At 34.8% G+C, this 14795-nt stretch overlaps 1 protein-coding gene across 21 annotated transcripts in view; it reads right to left on the bottom strand.

The window, feature by feature from the left end:
• NFIB (nuclear factor I B) overlaps nucleotides 1-14795 on the bottom strand; it is a 240025-nt gene that overhangs the window by 59697 nt on the left and 165533 nt on the right. For all 21 annotated transcript variants that reach the window (XM_016960604.4, XM_054657934.2, XM_054657936.2 and 18 more), the window contains 3 exons: nucleotides 14295-14363; nucleotides 8632-8752; nucleotides 5193-5311 (listed from right to left, as the gene is read on the bottom strand). In XM_016960604.4, coding sequence (XP_016816093.1) covers nucleotides 5193-5311; nucleotides 8632-8752; nucleotides 14295-14363 — 309 coding nt within the window. The remainder of the gene's footprint in view (nucleotides 1-5192; nucleotides 5312-8631; nucleotides 8753-14294; nucleotides 14364-14795) is intronic.

The following is a 14795-nucleotide window of genomic DNA, read 5'->3' as shown; positions in this document are numbered from 1 at the left end:
TAAATAGTAAAAGTTATTTTTCCATTCAGGAGGTCAAGGGCTGGAAACTTAATTTATTCATATTTGTGTAACCAATGCCTATAAAAATTCCTGCAATATAACAGACATTTGACAAATTGTTCATTGAACCAAATTATCTCAAATCCCATACATGTAGAAATTAATAACATTTTACTGCATAAAGTCTTTTTGAATTTATATTTTATCTAAGATTACAGGTTGTTTAAATACTCATCTGGCTGAAAAGCTGTTCAAATTTCCATTTAGAAATCCCCAGCTGAGGGCAACCCGCTCGGGTCCCCTTCCACACTGTGGAAGCTTTGTTCTTTCGCTCTTTGCAATAAATCTTGCTGCTGCTCACAAAAAAAAAAAAAAAAAAGAAAACAAACAAAAAAAAAACGAAATCCCCAGCTGCATACTGCAAATATATTTACCATATCATATTTTTTCTCATTAAATGTCTATTAAATGTTTTAGAAGTTTTACATTCAGACTTAGATAAATTAGTGACTATTAGAATGGCAGTGGCAAAGTGACCTTATAAAGAATTGTTTTCAATGTTCAAGCATACTATTTATTTGTCTGTTAAATTACTGAGTGATATGGTTTAGCTGTGTCCCCACCCAAATCTCATCTTGAATTGTAACTCCCACAGTTCCCACGTGACATGGGAGGAACCTGGTGGGAGGAGACTGAGTTATGGGGGCAGATCTTTCCTGTGTTGTTCTCGTGATAGTGAATGAGTCTCACAAGATCTGACGGTTTTAAAAACAGGAGTTCCCTGCACAAGCTCTCTCTTTGCCTGCCACCATCCATATAAGACGTGACTTGCTCCTCCTTCCACCATGACTGTGAAGCCTACTCAGCCACATGGAATGGTAAGTCCAATAAACCTCTTCCTTTTGTAAATTGCCCAGTCTCAAGTAGGTCTTTATCAGCAGCATGAAAATGGACTAACACACTGAGCAATGGAATACAACTGGATTTAGTCTCATGAGAGTAACTTGAATTAGACGAAAAACTATGACCTCTTATTTTTCCTCTTATATCAAAAGTTACAAAAGACTGCTCTAAAGAAAAATTTCAAAAAAAGTACATCAACTAGGAATTGAGTCTCTGAATTGACTCAGATGGAAAAAAAATTAAGAAAGACAAGATCTTAAAGGAATTTTTTACGGAGGAAGTATTGGAATAAAAGAAATGTTCAACTTGCCTGTTGACAGTCTAATCTGGTTCTATTCATTAATCATTAAAATCTTAAATGAAGAAAAACAATGTCCAAAAAAGAAAGTTTTTAATAGAGAGAGAAGCAGTCAGAAGTTTCAGACCAGGATTTACAGAAGAGACTAAGCAAGGAGAAATATTCTGAAACATAGGAAAGAAATATAACAGTTGTTGGATACCCCTTTGCTAGTGACTCAGTATTATTTCCCTTTTCATTTCGTTCTGTATATATAAAATAATACAAAGTAAAAATATAAATATTACATAATATAGGTGCTGACAAATTTAATTTTCATCACTATTCATCAGAAGAAGCAAATTATATAGCCCCCTACCAAATGTTTAACACTATTAAATTATGGTTAGTTTTAAAATATTCATGTCTATATTTGCAAAAGTATAAATTACAATTCTCTTATAATCAGGAAGTTGTAACTTTTTGTTTTGAAAAGAAATGACATAAGGACATAATTAATTTATTATTGTAATATGCTAAAAATACTTTTTCATTAAGTTACTAAAATTGCATGAACATATTATTACATAATAGGTTTATTACATAAACCTAGATTTTGTGTTAATATTTTGCCTGATTTATTTTAAGAACAGAATACATGTAATAATTTGGTCATATTATATCCTTTATTTTTGCCTACTCAGAATAAATCTCAATGGTTTAGGTTGGTATTTCAGATTGAAAGGGAAAGCAGAATGCCACATATTGTCCATAATTTTGTTATCTTTGATTCTCATATTTAATAAATCAGTTTTGCTAAGGGCTATGTCAAGAATAGATTTTAATGCAAATTTAACACTAACAGAATAAGGCATACCCAGGAAATAATTAATAGTAAATTTTAAGGATTTCTGCCCATTTTAAACACAAGCATATTTTAATCAACCAATAAATAGTTATTGAGTATCAATTAGTGCAGGGCTTTGTAGGAGAAAATATTATAAATACAAGACATGTCAAAGCTATTTCAATGACTGGAGTGGCACTCAATATGTGCTTTAGACAACTCCCTCCATCACAGGCAAGTGTGTCTAAAGAACATTAGAAGATGGACAAGAACAACCACTGGGCATTTTATTTTGCAAATTTTTAAAAAGCAATTTTCTAAGAACAAAAGGACTGCATTGGGCTTAGCAAATTTATAAAGATAGTACTGTACTGCCCGCATTTCTTCATTGTAGTTGAGTCTTCTTCCCACAATGGCTTATTGTGCACATTACGAAGTCTTCAGGGTCTTCAGAATTAAAGTGACAGAGTGTGTGTGTGTGTGTGTGTGTGTGTGTGTGTGTGTGTGTGTGTGTGTGTGTGTGTGTTTAAAATGCACATTTGAGAATGGAATATTCTTCCTTCCTCTAAACATAATATGCCTTTACAGACTCCTCCAATAAGTCTAGTCATCTTGACAAAAGAAAATCACCAAGACAATACAATGTTTTCACAAAGAAAAAGAATGACAGTTTCTCTTCTACTTTTCAAAAATGTTTCATAATATGATTTGAGATTGGCTTTATTCAGTAGGCTTAAAGAGGAATCAATTCTTACAAAGTGACACTCTCTATAATAAAGAACACCTACACTTCTGAATAACGCATCCATTCCCACACATTCACAAGGTTATTACCATTAAAATCTTCTCCAGAAGAATTCTCTGACAAGGAAAGTATGGCTTTGTTTAGAATAAGCTGACAATGTCAGTAAAACAAGCAATAAAATATAAAGGGTTGAGGGTTTTGTTTTTCGTTTCACTTCTGCAACTCTGGTAAAAGTCTCTATTATATCTTGCCTTCACTAATGAGACTGGTGTTCTGCCTATCAATGGTTCATTTATACAACTATTTATTGTACTCCTACTACGCACCAAGTGCGTGTTAAGTGCTGGTTACAGTAATAGTCAAAATAGACAAGGTCCCTTCTATCATAGTGTAGACAGATTTAGACAACTAATCCCATAAATAGCTATATGATTACATATTATGAGTACAATGAAAGAACAGTACTGGGTGTTGACAGAGAAAACTAGGAAGACAGAATTTAGACTGAAATTTCTCAATTTAAGCTGGGCTCTGAAGGATGACAAAGAGTTTGCCAGATGAAGAGTTAGAAGAGCATTCCAGAGGTCATAACTTATAGGAAGGTCCCGGTTGTTGAATTCCCAACTTCAAGTAAAGCAGTGGGCTCAAGTGCAAGCAAGAGGAAGCAGAATGTCACCTGCCAAGGCTATGGCCTGTTGGTGATATGAAAAGATTCCCATTTTTTCCTGAGAGCAGTGGGAATTGACTAAAGGATCTGAAGTAGGGGAGTAAAATGCTGTTATTTACATTTTATAAAGATGATTTTTGCCTACTGCCTGAAAAATAGATTTGGTGGGGTCTCTCATGAGGGGAGTCTCAGAGACAAAATTCCCTCTGAGGGGGGGTCTCACAGTCAAAACTCTCCAGTTGAGTTTCATATCCTTGCATAAAATGACCCTTGCCATCTCCATTATTTCCCTCCATGTGCACTGTGTCCAGCCACATGGCACACACAGCCATTCTCAAATTTGCCTCCCCACCTAACACAGGATTATGCTTTTGTCTCAGTTCCCACCACCACCCTCTTCAGCTCCTCACTTCTTTACTCTCAAGGATATTTAGATGAGATTTAGGAATTGAGCTTTGAGTCAGTTGTGCTAAAGGAGGTACACTTGACTCAAAGGCCAATGTCTCCATGAAGATTTTTCACTATTCTTTAAATGCCATGGCACTCGGTATAAAAAATTTGAGCAGCAAAGAAGGAGCACTGAATAAAGAACTGACTTTGGCCTTAACTGTTAAGGCCCAGAGTTATGTGTCTCCTAAGAGTACTCAACATAGAGTACCCCAACCCTCACCAATACACACCCAAGTCTTGGGCTGAAAACCATTATTCCTTTCTTTTAGACTTTTTTTTTTTTTGAGACAGGGTCTCACTCTGTTACCCAGGCTAGAGTACAGTGGTGTGATCACAGCTTACTCCATCCTCTGCTTCCCAGGCTCAACTGATCCTCCCACCTCAGCCTCCTGAGTAGCTGAGACTACAGACGCACACCACTATGCTTGGCTTATGTTTTATATTTTTTTGTAGAGATGGGGTCTTGCCACATTGCCCAGGCTAGATTTTTTTAATGCAGAATTCTATTTAAAAGACAATTTAAAAATACACGTTTATGCTGCTGATATAAGATCTTATTTGCAGACATGCTTACATACCAACAAAAACTTCAGTTAGCTAATTTTTCTGTTTCCATGCTTAATAATCTCCCTCTGATTGTGGGGGAAAGCATGGATATATCTAATGAAATATAGTAAATACAACAGACTTTAGGAAGAGCTAAGTCTCAATCTTTCTGGGTCTCAATACCCATTTCTTAAAGTTTTATTTCTCCTCAAAGCTGCCCTAGAACTGGGTCACAGTTTTATTTAGAAAGCATAGCTAGATTGACTCCGACACAAAATATCTTACATTACACTTTTCTTTATTGTATATGGTCTACCTACTTCCAAAAGGAATTGCAGGTTCCTTTAAATGACAACTTTCAGTTCCTGGCACTTGCAAACTGCTTAAAGTTTGGCTCCCTGCAACGCGCCATAGAGAGGAGCAGGCGGATCTAATTGAATCACAGTTTGTGGTTCTGCTGTACTCCAACCAACAAATGTAGACAGACCATAATCAGTCACATACATAATTGTGGGTTCTAAAATATCATTTTGTCTAAAAAAAACTCCAACGAAACATGTAAAAGTAAGATTTTGGATAAATTAACTTTGACGACATTTGACTAACATATTATCTCAAAAATAATTCTACAGGAATCATTTTATGAAAAAAATATACAATCCATATTGGTTTAATTATGAAATTTTGACTCAACGAAACTTAAGAAACGAGCCAACATTTTACTCATGGTCTCTAGAGGCTTCTCCTTATTACTCACCTTGATCTCTTTCATGCCATGTTCGACTTCCAGCAGCTGGTGAATTTGGAGAGGGGTAAAAGTCTCCTGTAGGACTTGGTTCCATATTTTCATCTATGGATATAGTTTTGGGTCTTTTGCTGTTAAAATATGGCAATAGTTATATTAATGGGATTTCTGGGAAGATGTGTACATTTTAAAGTAAATGATCTGAGAAGATCCTTACTGTGAAAATTTTCATAAGCACAAGTAATAATGGTGAGTATTCAAGATATCAATAGTAATAGCAAATATTTCTAGTTGCGTATACCATTTATTAGACCATCTTATACCTAACCTGTCTAACAAATATGGTGTTCATTATATTTATCTTTCAAATGTATTTCCAAAAAAAATTCCACTAATAAAAAGTGAACTCTTAATGTTGTTTGCCTTCTAACATTAAAATTGTGTTATTGTGTACCTGACTCATTATTATTATCAATACTAATGATGTTCCTTTTAATAGCACTTGTCATTGACAATGCAATCCAAAGATAAGGTAATAAAGTAAAACAAGAGCTTTGGAGTCAAGACAGTCCTAGTATAAAATCTTGAGTAGGCCACTTATGAATTGTTAATAGTAAGCTCCTTAACTTATCTAAACTCAGTTTAATCATCTGTAAATTGGAAACAATAAAACCTAGTTCAAAGGCAGACGGTTGGAAGAGTAAAATGAGTTGTTAAATGTAAAGCTTTTAGTTAAGTGGCTGGCATTTAGAAGATACTTATCAAATAGTAATTCTTAGTAATAACCCTATAATTAATAATAAAAAATTATAGTATTTTACTGATTATAAACTATTTCATATATTATTCTTTACTTTTTCTTAAAACTTAGATTATTGATTCTTTATTCTTAAAATCGACTGTGAAAAAAAGAAGGCCATTGCCAAATTCAAACTTTTAAAATGATACTTTTTTTTTTGAGACTGGGTCTCACTCTTTCACCTAGGATGTAGTACATTGTGGCTCAATCTTGGCTCCCAGCAAACTCCACCTTCCAGGCTCAAACAATCCTCCCACCTCAGCCTCCCAAGTAGCTTGAACTATAGGTGCCTGCCACCACACCCAGCTGATTTTAGTATTTTTTGTAGAGATGGGGTTTTGCTATTTTGCCCTGGCTGGTGTTGAATTCCTGGACTCAAGCGATCCTCCCACTTCAGCCTCCCAAAGTGCTGGGATTACAGGCAGGAGCCACTGTGCTCAGCCAAAATGATACATTTTAATATGGAAATATGACTCATCTCAATGAATAAGAAAGGTGAGTATCCAGAACAAAGATTAAGAAGTTATTTTATACCCATACTGGTTGACATACTTCTTTCATATGCCCCCACCAATATCCTATAAAGCAGACAATTATGAAATTATGACTATAAAAGTGAATTCTTTTCTTTTTTTGTTTGTTTGTTTTTGAGACAGGGTCTCACTCTGTTGTCCAGGCTGGAGTGCAGTTGCATGACCACAGCTCACTGCAGCCTCAAGCTCCTGGGCTCAAGTGATCCTCCTACCACAGCCGCCCAAATAGTTAGGATCACACACACATGCCACCAAGCCTTGCTAATTAAAAAATTTTTTTGTAGAGAGGGAGTTGTCCAGGCTGGTCTTGAACTCCTCGGTTCAAGTGATCCTCCTCCCTGGGCCTCCCAAAGTACTGGGAATCCAGCTGTGAGTCACCGTGCCCAGTGAATATTTTTTTCTTTAATTAAAAAAAAAATCTTATTCACACCTATGCTGGTAAAACCTTTTAAAAAATCTTCAAAATTAACTTTTTGCAGCAATAATAACCATAATGTTATAGGATTTCAGCATTGAAATTGACCTCAAAAATCATATACATAAACCAATCCCCTTGTTTTTACAAATGGGGAGACACATTTGGAGAGATTCAGTGGACTGTCCAGCGCAAGTTGATGGAAGCAGTCAGACATAAGGTAAGGACGTCTGACTTCCGCAAGTGTGCTCTTTCCACTGCACTGTGTTTCCAAGCCCTTGAATCATGTATATGTCTGAGTACATTTGTAGATACTCATGATTAATATTTGACTCACAATTCTCAGAGTATTAATGATGTAGAAGATGGCAATTTCTATCCATGCTAAGCTTAGTTTCTTCCCAAAGAATCCAAAGTTAGACCTTACATTTTAACTCTCTTTTAAACATATTCTCTCATCTATGAGTCAGCAGAAAATTTGTCTGAAAAACTTAAAATTGGGGACAAATTACATGCATAAGGAAGTACTAGAGAAATGTTTTTTAAACCTTGCTTACTCTGAAAGACAGTATCTTATATAAAGTAGTCATGAAGAAAGATGTGTTGACAACATACTGATTTAGCAGACAGAATTTAAAAATTACTGCTCACATTTTAAATTTAGAAAAATCAAAGCATTTCTAAGACTTTGATATGTCAGAGACTATTTTAATAATAAACCAAATTATCTTGCTACACAATTTAACTATATGAAAATGGTTTAACCAGAACTGATATAAAATTGATCTTAGTTTATAAACATACATATGCCCAGTCCATAATTAATTCAAATTCAACGAACTTTCACTACTGAGAATACTTTAGAAAAATAAATATGCAGGTATCCTTTTATTTTTAAAAAGTTGACATCGTAAAATGAGTGTTTTGCTCTAGAATTCATGTATGCTCATATTTGATTACACATATATTTAATGCTCTAGGAATGAGATGGGTCTTGAAGATCTAGCTCAAATAAAAAAAAAATCAATACATCTGTAATCTTTATTCACCCTGACTGGCAATTACAATGAGAAGATCAGGAAAAAAAAATGAGAATGTTAACAGAGAAGTAAAAAGCAAAGAGAACTCTCTCTAGCTGACCCCCAGCATAGAATGGTTAAACCAAATCTCAGGGAAGGTAATATTTTCATTGGTAACAGAGAGTTAATTAAATTAGTCAAAAAACATCAACTAATTGAAGAACTTGGCAAACTGTGGTCTTTAATTTTAAGGCTAGGTAAATGACACGTTTTATTTTTTATGTTTCATTATCCTAAGCTTAGATGTAATATTTGGGTAAAAGTTACCAGGAATCAGTTATAAACCAGAGATCACTGCCACAGCAACATCATTTTTAAAGCCATCAAAAGATTTTGTTAACTTGTAGCATTTTAATATTTCCTACAACAGGACAAAAATCATATTAATATATTTTCCTAGTTACCTGTCCCCCTGAAAAAGATTTTTAAAACGGCTGTGTACAACAATTACATTTAATTTGTAACAGCCAAATAAATTTAACCAGGAAAGATTAAAAATCTGTGTACTACCAGCAAAAATTATTTCCCATCTCTCTTTACCTACCTACCTATCTATCTGCCTATCATCCACCTACGAACCTATGTGTGTATCACTTGAGAATATGAGCAGCCCTTCTTTCAGTACCTGCTTGGTGGAGAAGACAGCGACCTCTGAAGATTGACCCCCGAGTTCATGTCATGATAGTATGGTTGGCTTGGGATTTCTCCAATTGGGAAGTTGACTCCAGTTCCCTGGGTTATGGGCGCTGAGGAATAAGACAAAGAAGCACTGGGAATGACATTCGTATTTCTGACCTCTATTCAAATGTAATAATCGAGAATCTTTCACGCCTCTGGTCAAAGACAGAGAGAACTTTCTTCACCTTAAGCCTCTAATACCCACCATACAACCTGAAAACTTGCCCACCTTAGCAACGTTCAAGCTTGGAAATTTGAGGCAATCAGATTATAATCACTGGTTACCAATTTCCCGAATCCTATTCCTCAACCTTCTTTACTCACGCCTTTATATTAGTTGACATTACATCTGTCACTCTGCTAGTTAAAAATGCCTTGGAGGAAACAGAATATACGAGTCCTATCACTCAGCAACACCAAACAAGCTGCTTTGCACTACCTGGGCTCTTGAAAACCAAATCATTGTTAAATAAATAAACATAGAACCGTTTCACAAAAAAAAGCAAAAATTATTATTCACAGCCTCCCAGTTAGGATATGATAATAATTATTAATATCATGACTTCTAATCCACTCAAATATTAATGTTGATATTAATGTTGATAATATAGAATAATAATTTTTGGTTTGTAACACAAAGGATAAATGCTTCAGGTGATGGATACCCCATTTACCCTGATGTGATTATTATGCATTGTATGTCTTTATCAAAATATCTCATGATATTTTGCATAATTACATCTGTTCACATTTTTTAAATTTAATTTTAGATATCATGAACAAATCTGTGAGGCAGCATATTGTGTTAGAATCAGCAGAGTCTTGAGAGATAAATAGCCTTTTAGTTTAAACTCCCTCTGTATTATAAGTTATGTGCCCTAGTTTCCTAACTGTAAAATGGGAGTAATAATAACCTGACACATACGATTATTTTGAGGATGAAATGAAATAGGTAGTGATAAGAGCCTAGAATCATGCCTAGTGTATAACAGGTGCTCAACCATTGTGAGTTCCCTTCCTTCTTTGCTTTCTCCTCCAAACTTCTTCCCTGGTAGACTGGAATGGTTAGCAAAGATGAACAGTTCAAAAACGTGTTAAAAGCAGAGGAAGAGGTATAAATGAACCTGTTTGCTGAAAATTTGTTCATTCAACAAATTACTGACTGTGTCCACTGCTGGCAGGTGTTGGCTGCAATGTGTACAAAATAGTCTCATATATTGCCCTTAATAAAAATATTGGGCAACAAGCTGGGTAAGTAAAACATTCATGCGAAACACATAAATACCAAAATAGATGAAAATGAAACTGTCCAAATTAACGACATGATCCAAAACTGCTGTAGAATTTCAAGGGAAAAAGAATCCAATGCCAGCTTGAATTGTCCAAGAAGTCTGTGAAAAGCCATAGCTGGCACTGGACTTTGGAGAATGAGTAAGAGATTAGAGGGAGGTCATTCCAAACAGGGACTGCTGCAGAAGCAAAGTCATAGGTAGAGATCATGGGCAAAGTGGAGACCGGGCAGGTTGGTGTCAAAGAACTCCTCAAGAATAGTTTCTATTTCTTTTAATCAGCCCTTCAAAAGCTCACACGAAATTGTACTCTGGGGCTTTGCAACAAAATTCTAGAGCCCCTGAGATTCACTCTAAGCATACGTGGTCTACTTAAACTCCTCCTCTCTCCCAACTGCCTCAAGTTGAGTATAAAATTCCAAAGGGATTGCAGATTTTTATGGAAGTTTTCTTACCCCTCATTTTTAATGAATATTCTAAATGTGTTCACTATCCTTTGAATTGTATTTTAATATTAGGCAGGCTAAGATTAACTGAAAATATTTTTTAAAAAGTATGATTAGGAGGTACAAGCTTTCTCACAGAGAAGTAACCAAGGAATACACAATGAACATCTCCCTTTCTGGACTAAAAATTAAATACATCAGTATATACATGACTAGTAACAGCTCCAAACTTCTGGATTATCTACCAGCCTTCTGATAGATTGTTCATGTTATATAATACACTGTAACATCCTTTACACAGAAAATACTTGTATCCAATGAGTAACTATGCCTGATGGCTTGAATTATTTGGACAGCTAAAATGTAGCTATGTCTGTTGTGGCTTGAGGCACACCAAAGGTTAAAAAAATGTGAGGTAAGAAATCCCACAGTAACCACATGTTTTATAATTTATTATTAGAACCATGTTCTATATGACACTGGAAGTGGGGTACATGCTAGAAGGAGTATTTCAGGGGCTCAAGTGAAGTAAACAATCTGTCTGGCTTCCTATCACAGTAATGGATACAATTCATAGACCTGAGTTATTAACAGGAAACTTAGAGGTTCCACCTTACATAAACTATTTTCAATTTATTAAGCTCATGCAATATTTAGGCAAAGATTTATAGTTTCTATTGAATACATATGGCTCCATAGTTAACATAATTTGCTTACCCATAAATAAACTAGATGTAATTTGTAGTAAATGATAATTTTAAAATCTTCAGAAATTGTTTTTTTCTAAATTTTGTTCCAGAAAGATTATTCCGGAGTGTCAAGACAGCAATAAAAACGACAAATATAGCATGTTCTCACTCATACATGGGAGCTTAAAAAGTTGATCTCATCGAAGGGGTTGTCAGAGGTGGGGGAGGGTGGGGAGGTGAGGAGATGAAGAGAGATTGGTTAATGGGTAAAAACATACAGTTATAATAGACAGAAAGAATAATTTCCAGTATTTGATAGCACAGCAGGGTGGCTACAGTTAACAACAATGTATTACATATTTCAAAATAGCAAAAAAAAAGATTTGAAACATTCCCAACATGAAGAAATGATAAATGTTTGAGATGACAGATATCCTAAATAGCCTGATTTAATCATTATACACTGTATGCATGGATCCAGAGATCACATGGATTCCATAAATATGTACACATATTATGTTCTAATTTTGTAAAGATATCAATAAAATAATTTGTCTACGGATTTATGCATGAGCGCTGTAAAAATTTAGTATGCATTCTGACACTAAATGGGAGATACAGAAAGGAAAGTAGATTAACAAACATGGCCAAAGTACTAAAATAACACACATGGAAATTATTTAATGGCAAAGAGAGTGTGTGAGAACAGCAAGTCTCAGTCAGATATTCCTGCTTAAGAGCCTCTGGAAGAACTTACATCACATGCAAAGATCAGTGTTAGCGCCTCTCCCAGGGAGCCACAAGAAGGCTGAAAGCTGCAAATCATGTTTAAGAGGATGCCGACATCCTCTTAGAAATGAAGCACCAAAGAACCTCGGATTCTAAGGGTTAGAGGCCAACCTTTAATCTCCCTTATTGTTCTCCTCACTCCAAAAGCTGATCCTAAATCAACTTTTAAGATGGAGATAATATCATTCAAAAGAGAGATCACTATCCTAATGCTGAATGGCTTCATTAGCTAAAGTCAACATACACATCAGTGGGTCTTCTGATTGTAAAACCCTAGAGGACTGAAAGCACTAGAATACTGTAAACCCTCAAGAAGTCAGAATTTGTGATACACACATAAGTGTTGTGCTGAAGTTTATGTTTACTTAGCAAACCCTTATTTCATAAATAATGAAGTTTAATTGTGTAAACAAAGATTATGATGTGGATATATTAAAACACTTAGGAGGATAACTTATCAGGCCTTTCAGAGACACCTGTTTACATATGGAGGAGAAAATAAATGTTTGCTGAATAAATTACGTAATGAATATAGATAATTAATGTGCTAATTACAAATCAGTAATGTTTGTTATAACAAATAACCTAAAAGTTTCTAGGATATGACATTATAAGTTAAGAATGAATGAATGAAGTATATTAAATTTACCTTGGTTTTGAACTGTTCTAGAAAGATAATTTTCATCTTTTTTTTAATGTTTGAAATTCAGATTTTTCAAAATATCTATCTGGGCTTTTGAAGGTTCTAATGTGGTTCTCCTTTGACAGCCCTTAGCATAATATTACCTATCATGAGGTACTAAATAAATATTTTCTGACAGCTGACTCTACTGCCCTACTCCTAAGAAGGATGAAAATATACCATTGAACTTGAACTCAGAGAAGTACAAATTTAAGCAAATAATTTAATAAGCCTCCTAACTGGAGCACCATAAGCCTTTCCGCTAAAGAAGAGTATGGGGAAGACACACACACCCCTTCAGATAACCCCTGTCTTACCTGATGCTACAAAGTGCTACTGATAAGTCAGGCATATTTCTTCCCAAATTAAAAGTGAAAACTTTCAAATGTTGGATACCTTTGGATATCACATATTGATCTGGAAAAACACATTAAGGTACATTGCCTTGGACAATCTCCTTGCCCATCGAATACACACCCTGGGGCTACCAGAATACAGGATATTTGTGTTTCTTCTCCTACACTGCCACCATGTAAAAAGACCCATGAGAGAAGTCTTTTGGGCATACATTTATCCACTCCAGAATTATACCAGAAAGGATAAACTACTTAAGATCTTAAACGTTCATATGTATCACTCCCTGCTATACATGCTATTTGCACTGTTCACTTTAGAAATGTGAGCTATTTGAGGAACTATGGTTCAAAAGACAGTCAGTGATAGCGTGGAGACTCCTTTACTGCACAACAAGACTCTAAAACACTGCTTATTCTTATCCTCAGTAACTCGATTACTCTTTGTTCTTTCTGGATCATCATAACTCTTATTCATGACCTCTAAATATGACCCAAATGAGAAACACAACTTAGGCAAGTATCAGAGTGTGACTACATCATCTGAATAACATCACTCCAAAGTGTGATGCATTCTATCAAAATGTCAGGTGAAAATATACCCTTCAAAGTTACATAAATAAGCTAAATCAGTGGAGGGAGTATGAAGAAAGGAGTCACCTTCTTTAACATAATTAGTACATATAGATCTGCATCTTGGATATGTTTGTACATGCTAGTAATAAGTAAAAGAGTTAATCAAGGTAACGTCCCCTTTGCTTAGGTAGCCTGCCAGGTGAGCTTAGCCTAGAAACATCTGATCCAGCCTGCTAAGAATGGTGTCTCAGGTGAAGTGGCCGGTTAAAACAATTGGACATTGTTTTGGATAACAATGCTTTCTATCTATATCCAACTACAATCTGCAAAGTTAATTTCTGCATCCCTCTACACTCTGCACGTTAGTGTGTATATCCTGTGCATCTCCAACCCCCACCAAAATGTTAGTAAAATGAAAAAGCACTTATCTACAGGAAACTTATGTGGGTTATCATAACAACATAGAGTACATTTAATTAATCACACTTCCTTTGATATAAATGGCCATCTATGGTCATGCAGAGAACAGTGAATTAAATGAATACCAATAACATGGCAATCAGAAAAACCCCAAAATTATTTTTGTACAACAAAGTTTTGATGATTTGAATGCAAACATTTTAGAAAATCAAGCAAAATATATTGTTATTTCATCAAAAGTTTTAAGATTTTAAAATTCAAATTTTCCTAATATGTGGTCACTCTTTATACTACATTTAAGGTTCAAAATATAAAGTATTTTAAATCATACTGCATGCTTAAGTAGTAACAAAACAATTTACTTACTTCTGGATACTCTTACAAGTTCTGATACATTGAAGACTCCAGATTTTACAAAACTATCCTCAAGGTAACCTGAAAATAAACATTAAAGGAAAAATGATCAATATAAGCAGAAAGTAAAATAAATGATTATACACTAGAATTTAAGTGTTTTAAAGCCAAAGGTTTGAACAAAAACCAAATACGCTTACAATAAGGACTTTAAAAAATGACTCTTATGAATGCAAATTAGGTTTGTTTAAACAAATATAAAAAGTTTAGATACCAAATAATCTCTTAGGAAAATTTTTTCTTCCCTTTCTAAAAGTACAGGTTTATTGATGCGGTTTGATTTGCCATGGCCCATGCATACAGAATGGTCTGTGGGCTCTCAGTGAATGCTTTTGACTCGGTAGCACCTGGTAGACTAAAGTGAAAAATGAAAGAAAGAAAAAGGAAACCACAACCACAATTAGCACCTTGCTGGAATAATGTCAAAGATCTCTAAAAGCCACTGTTCTTCTG

The sequence above is a fragment of the Pan troglodytes genome, chromosome 11 (genome assembly GCF_028858775.2).
Source record: "Pan troglodytes isolate AG18354 chromosome 11, NHGRI_mPanTro3-v2.0_pri, whole genome shotgun sequence".
Taxonomy (NCBI): domain Eukaryota; kingdom Metazoa; phylum Chordata; class Mammalia; order Primates; family Hominidae; genus Pan; species Pan troglodytes.
This window is presented reverse-complemented; position numbering and strand designations above follow the sequence as displayed.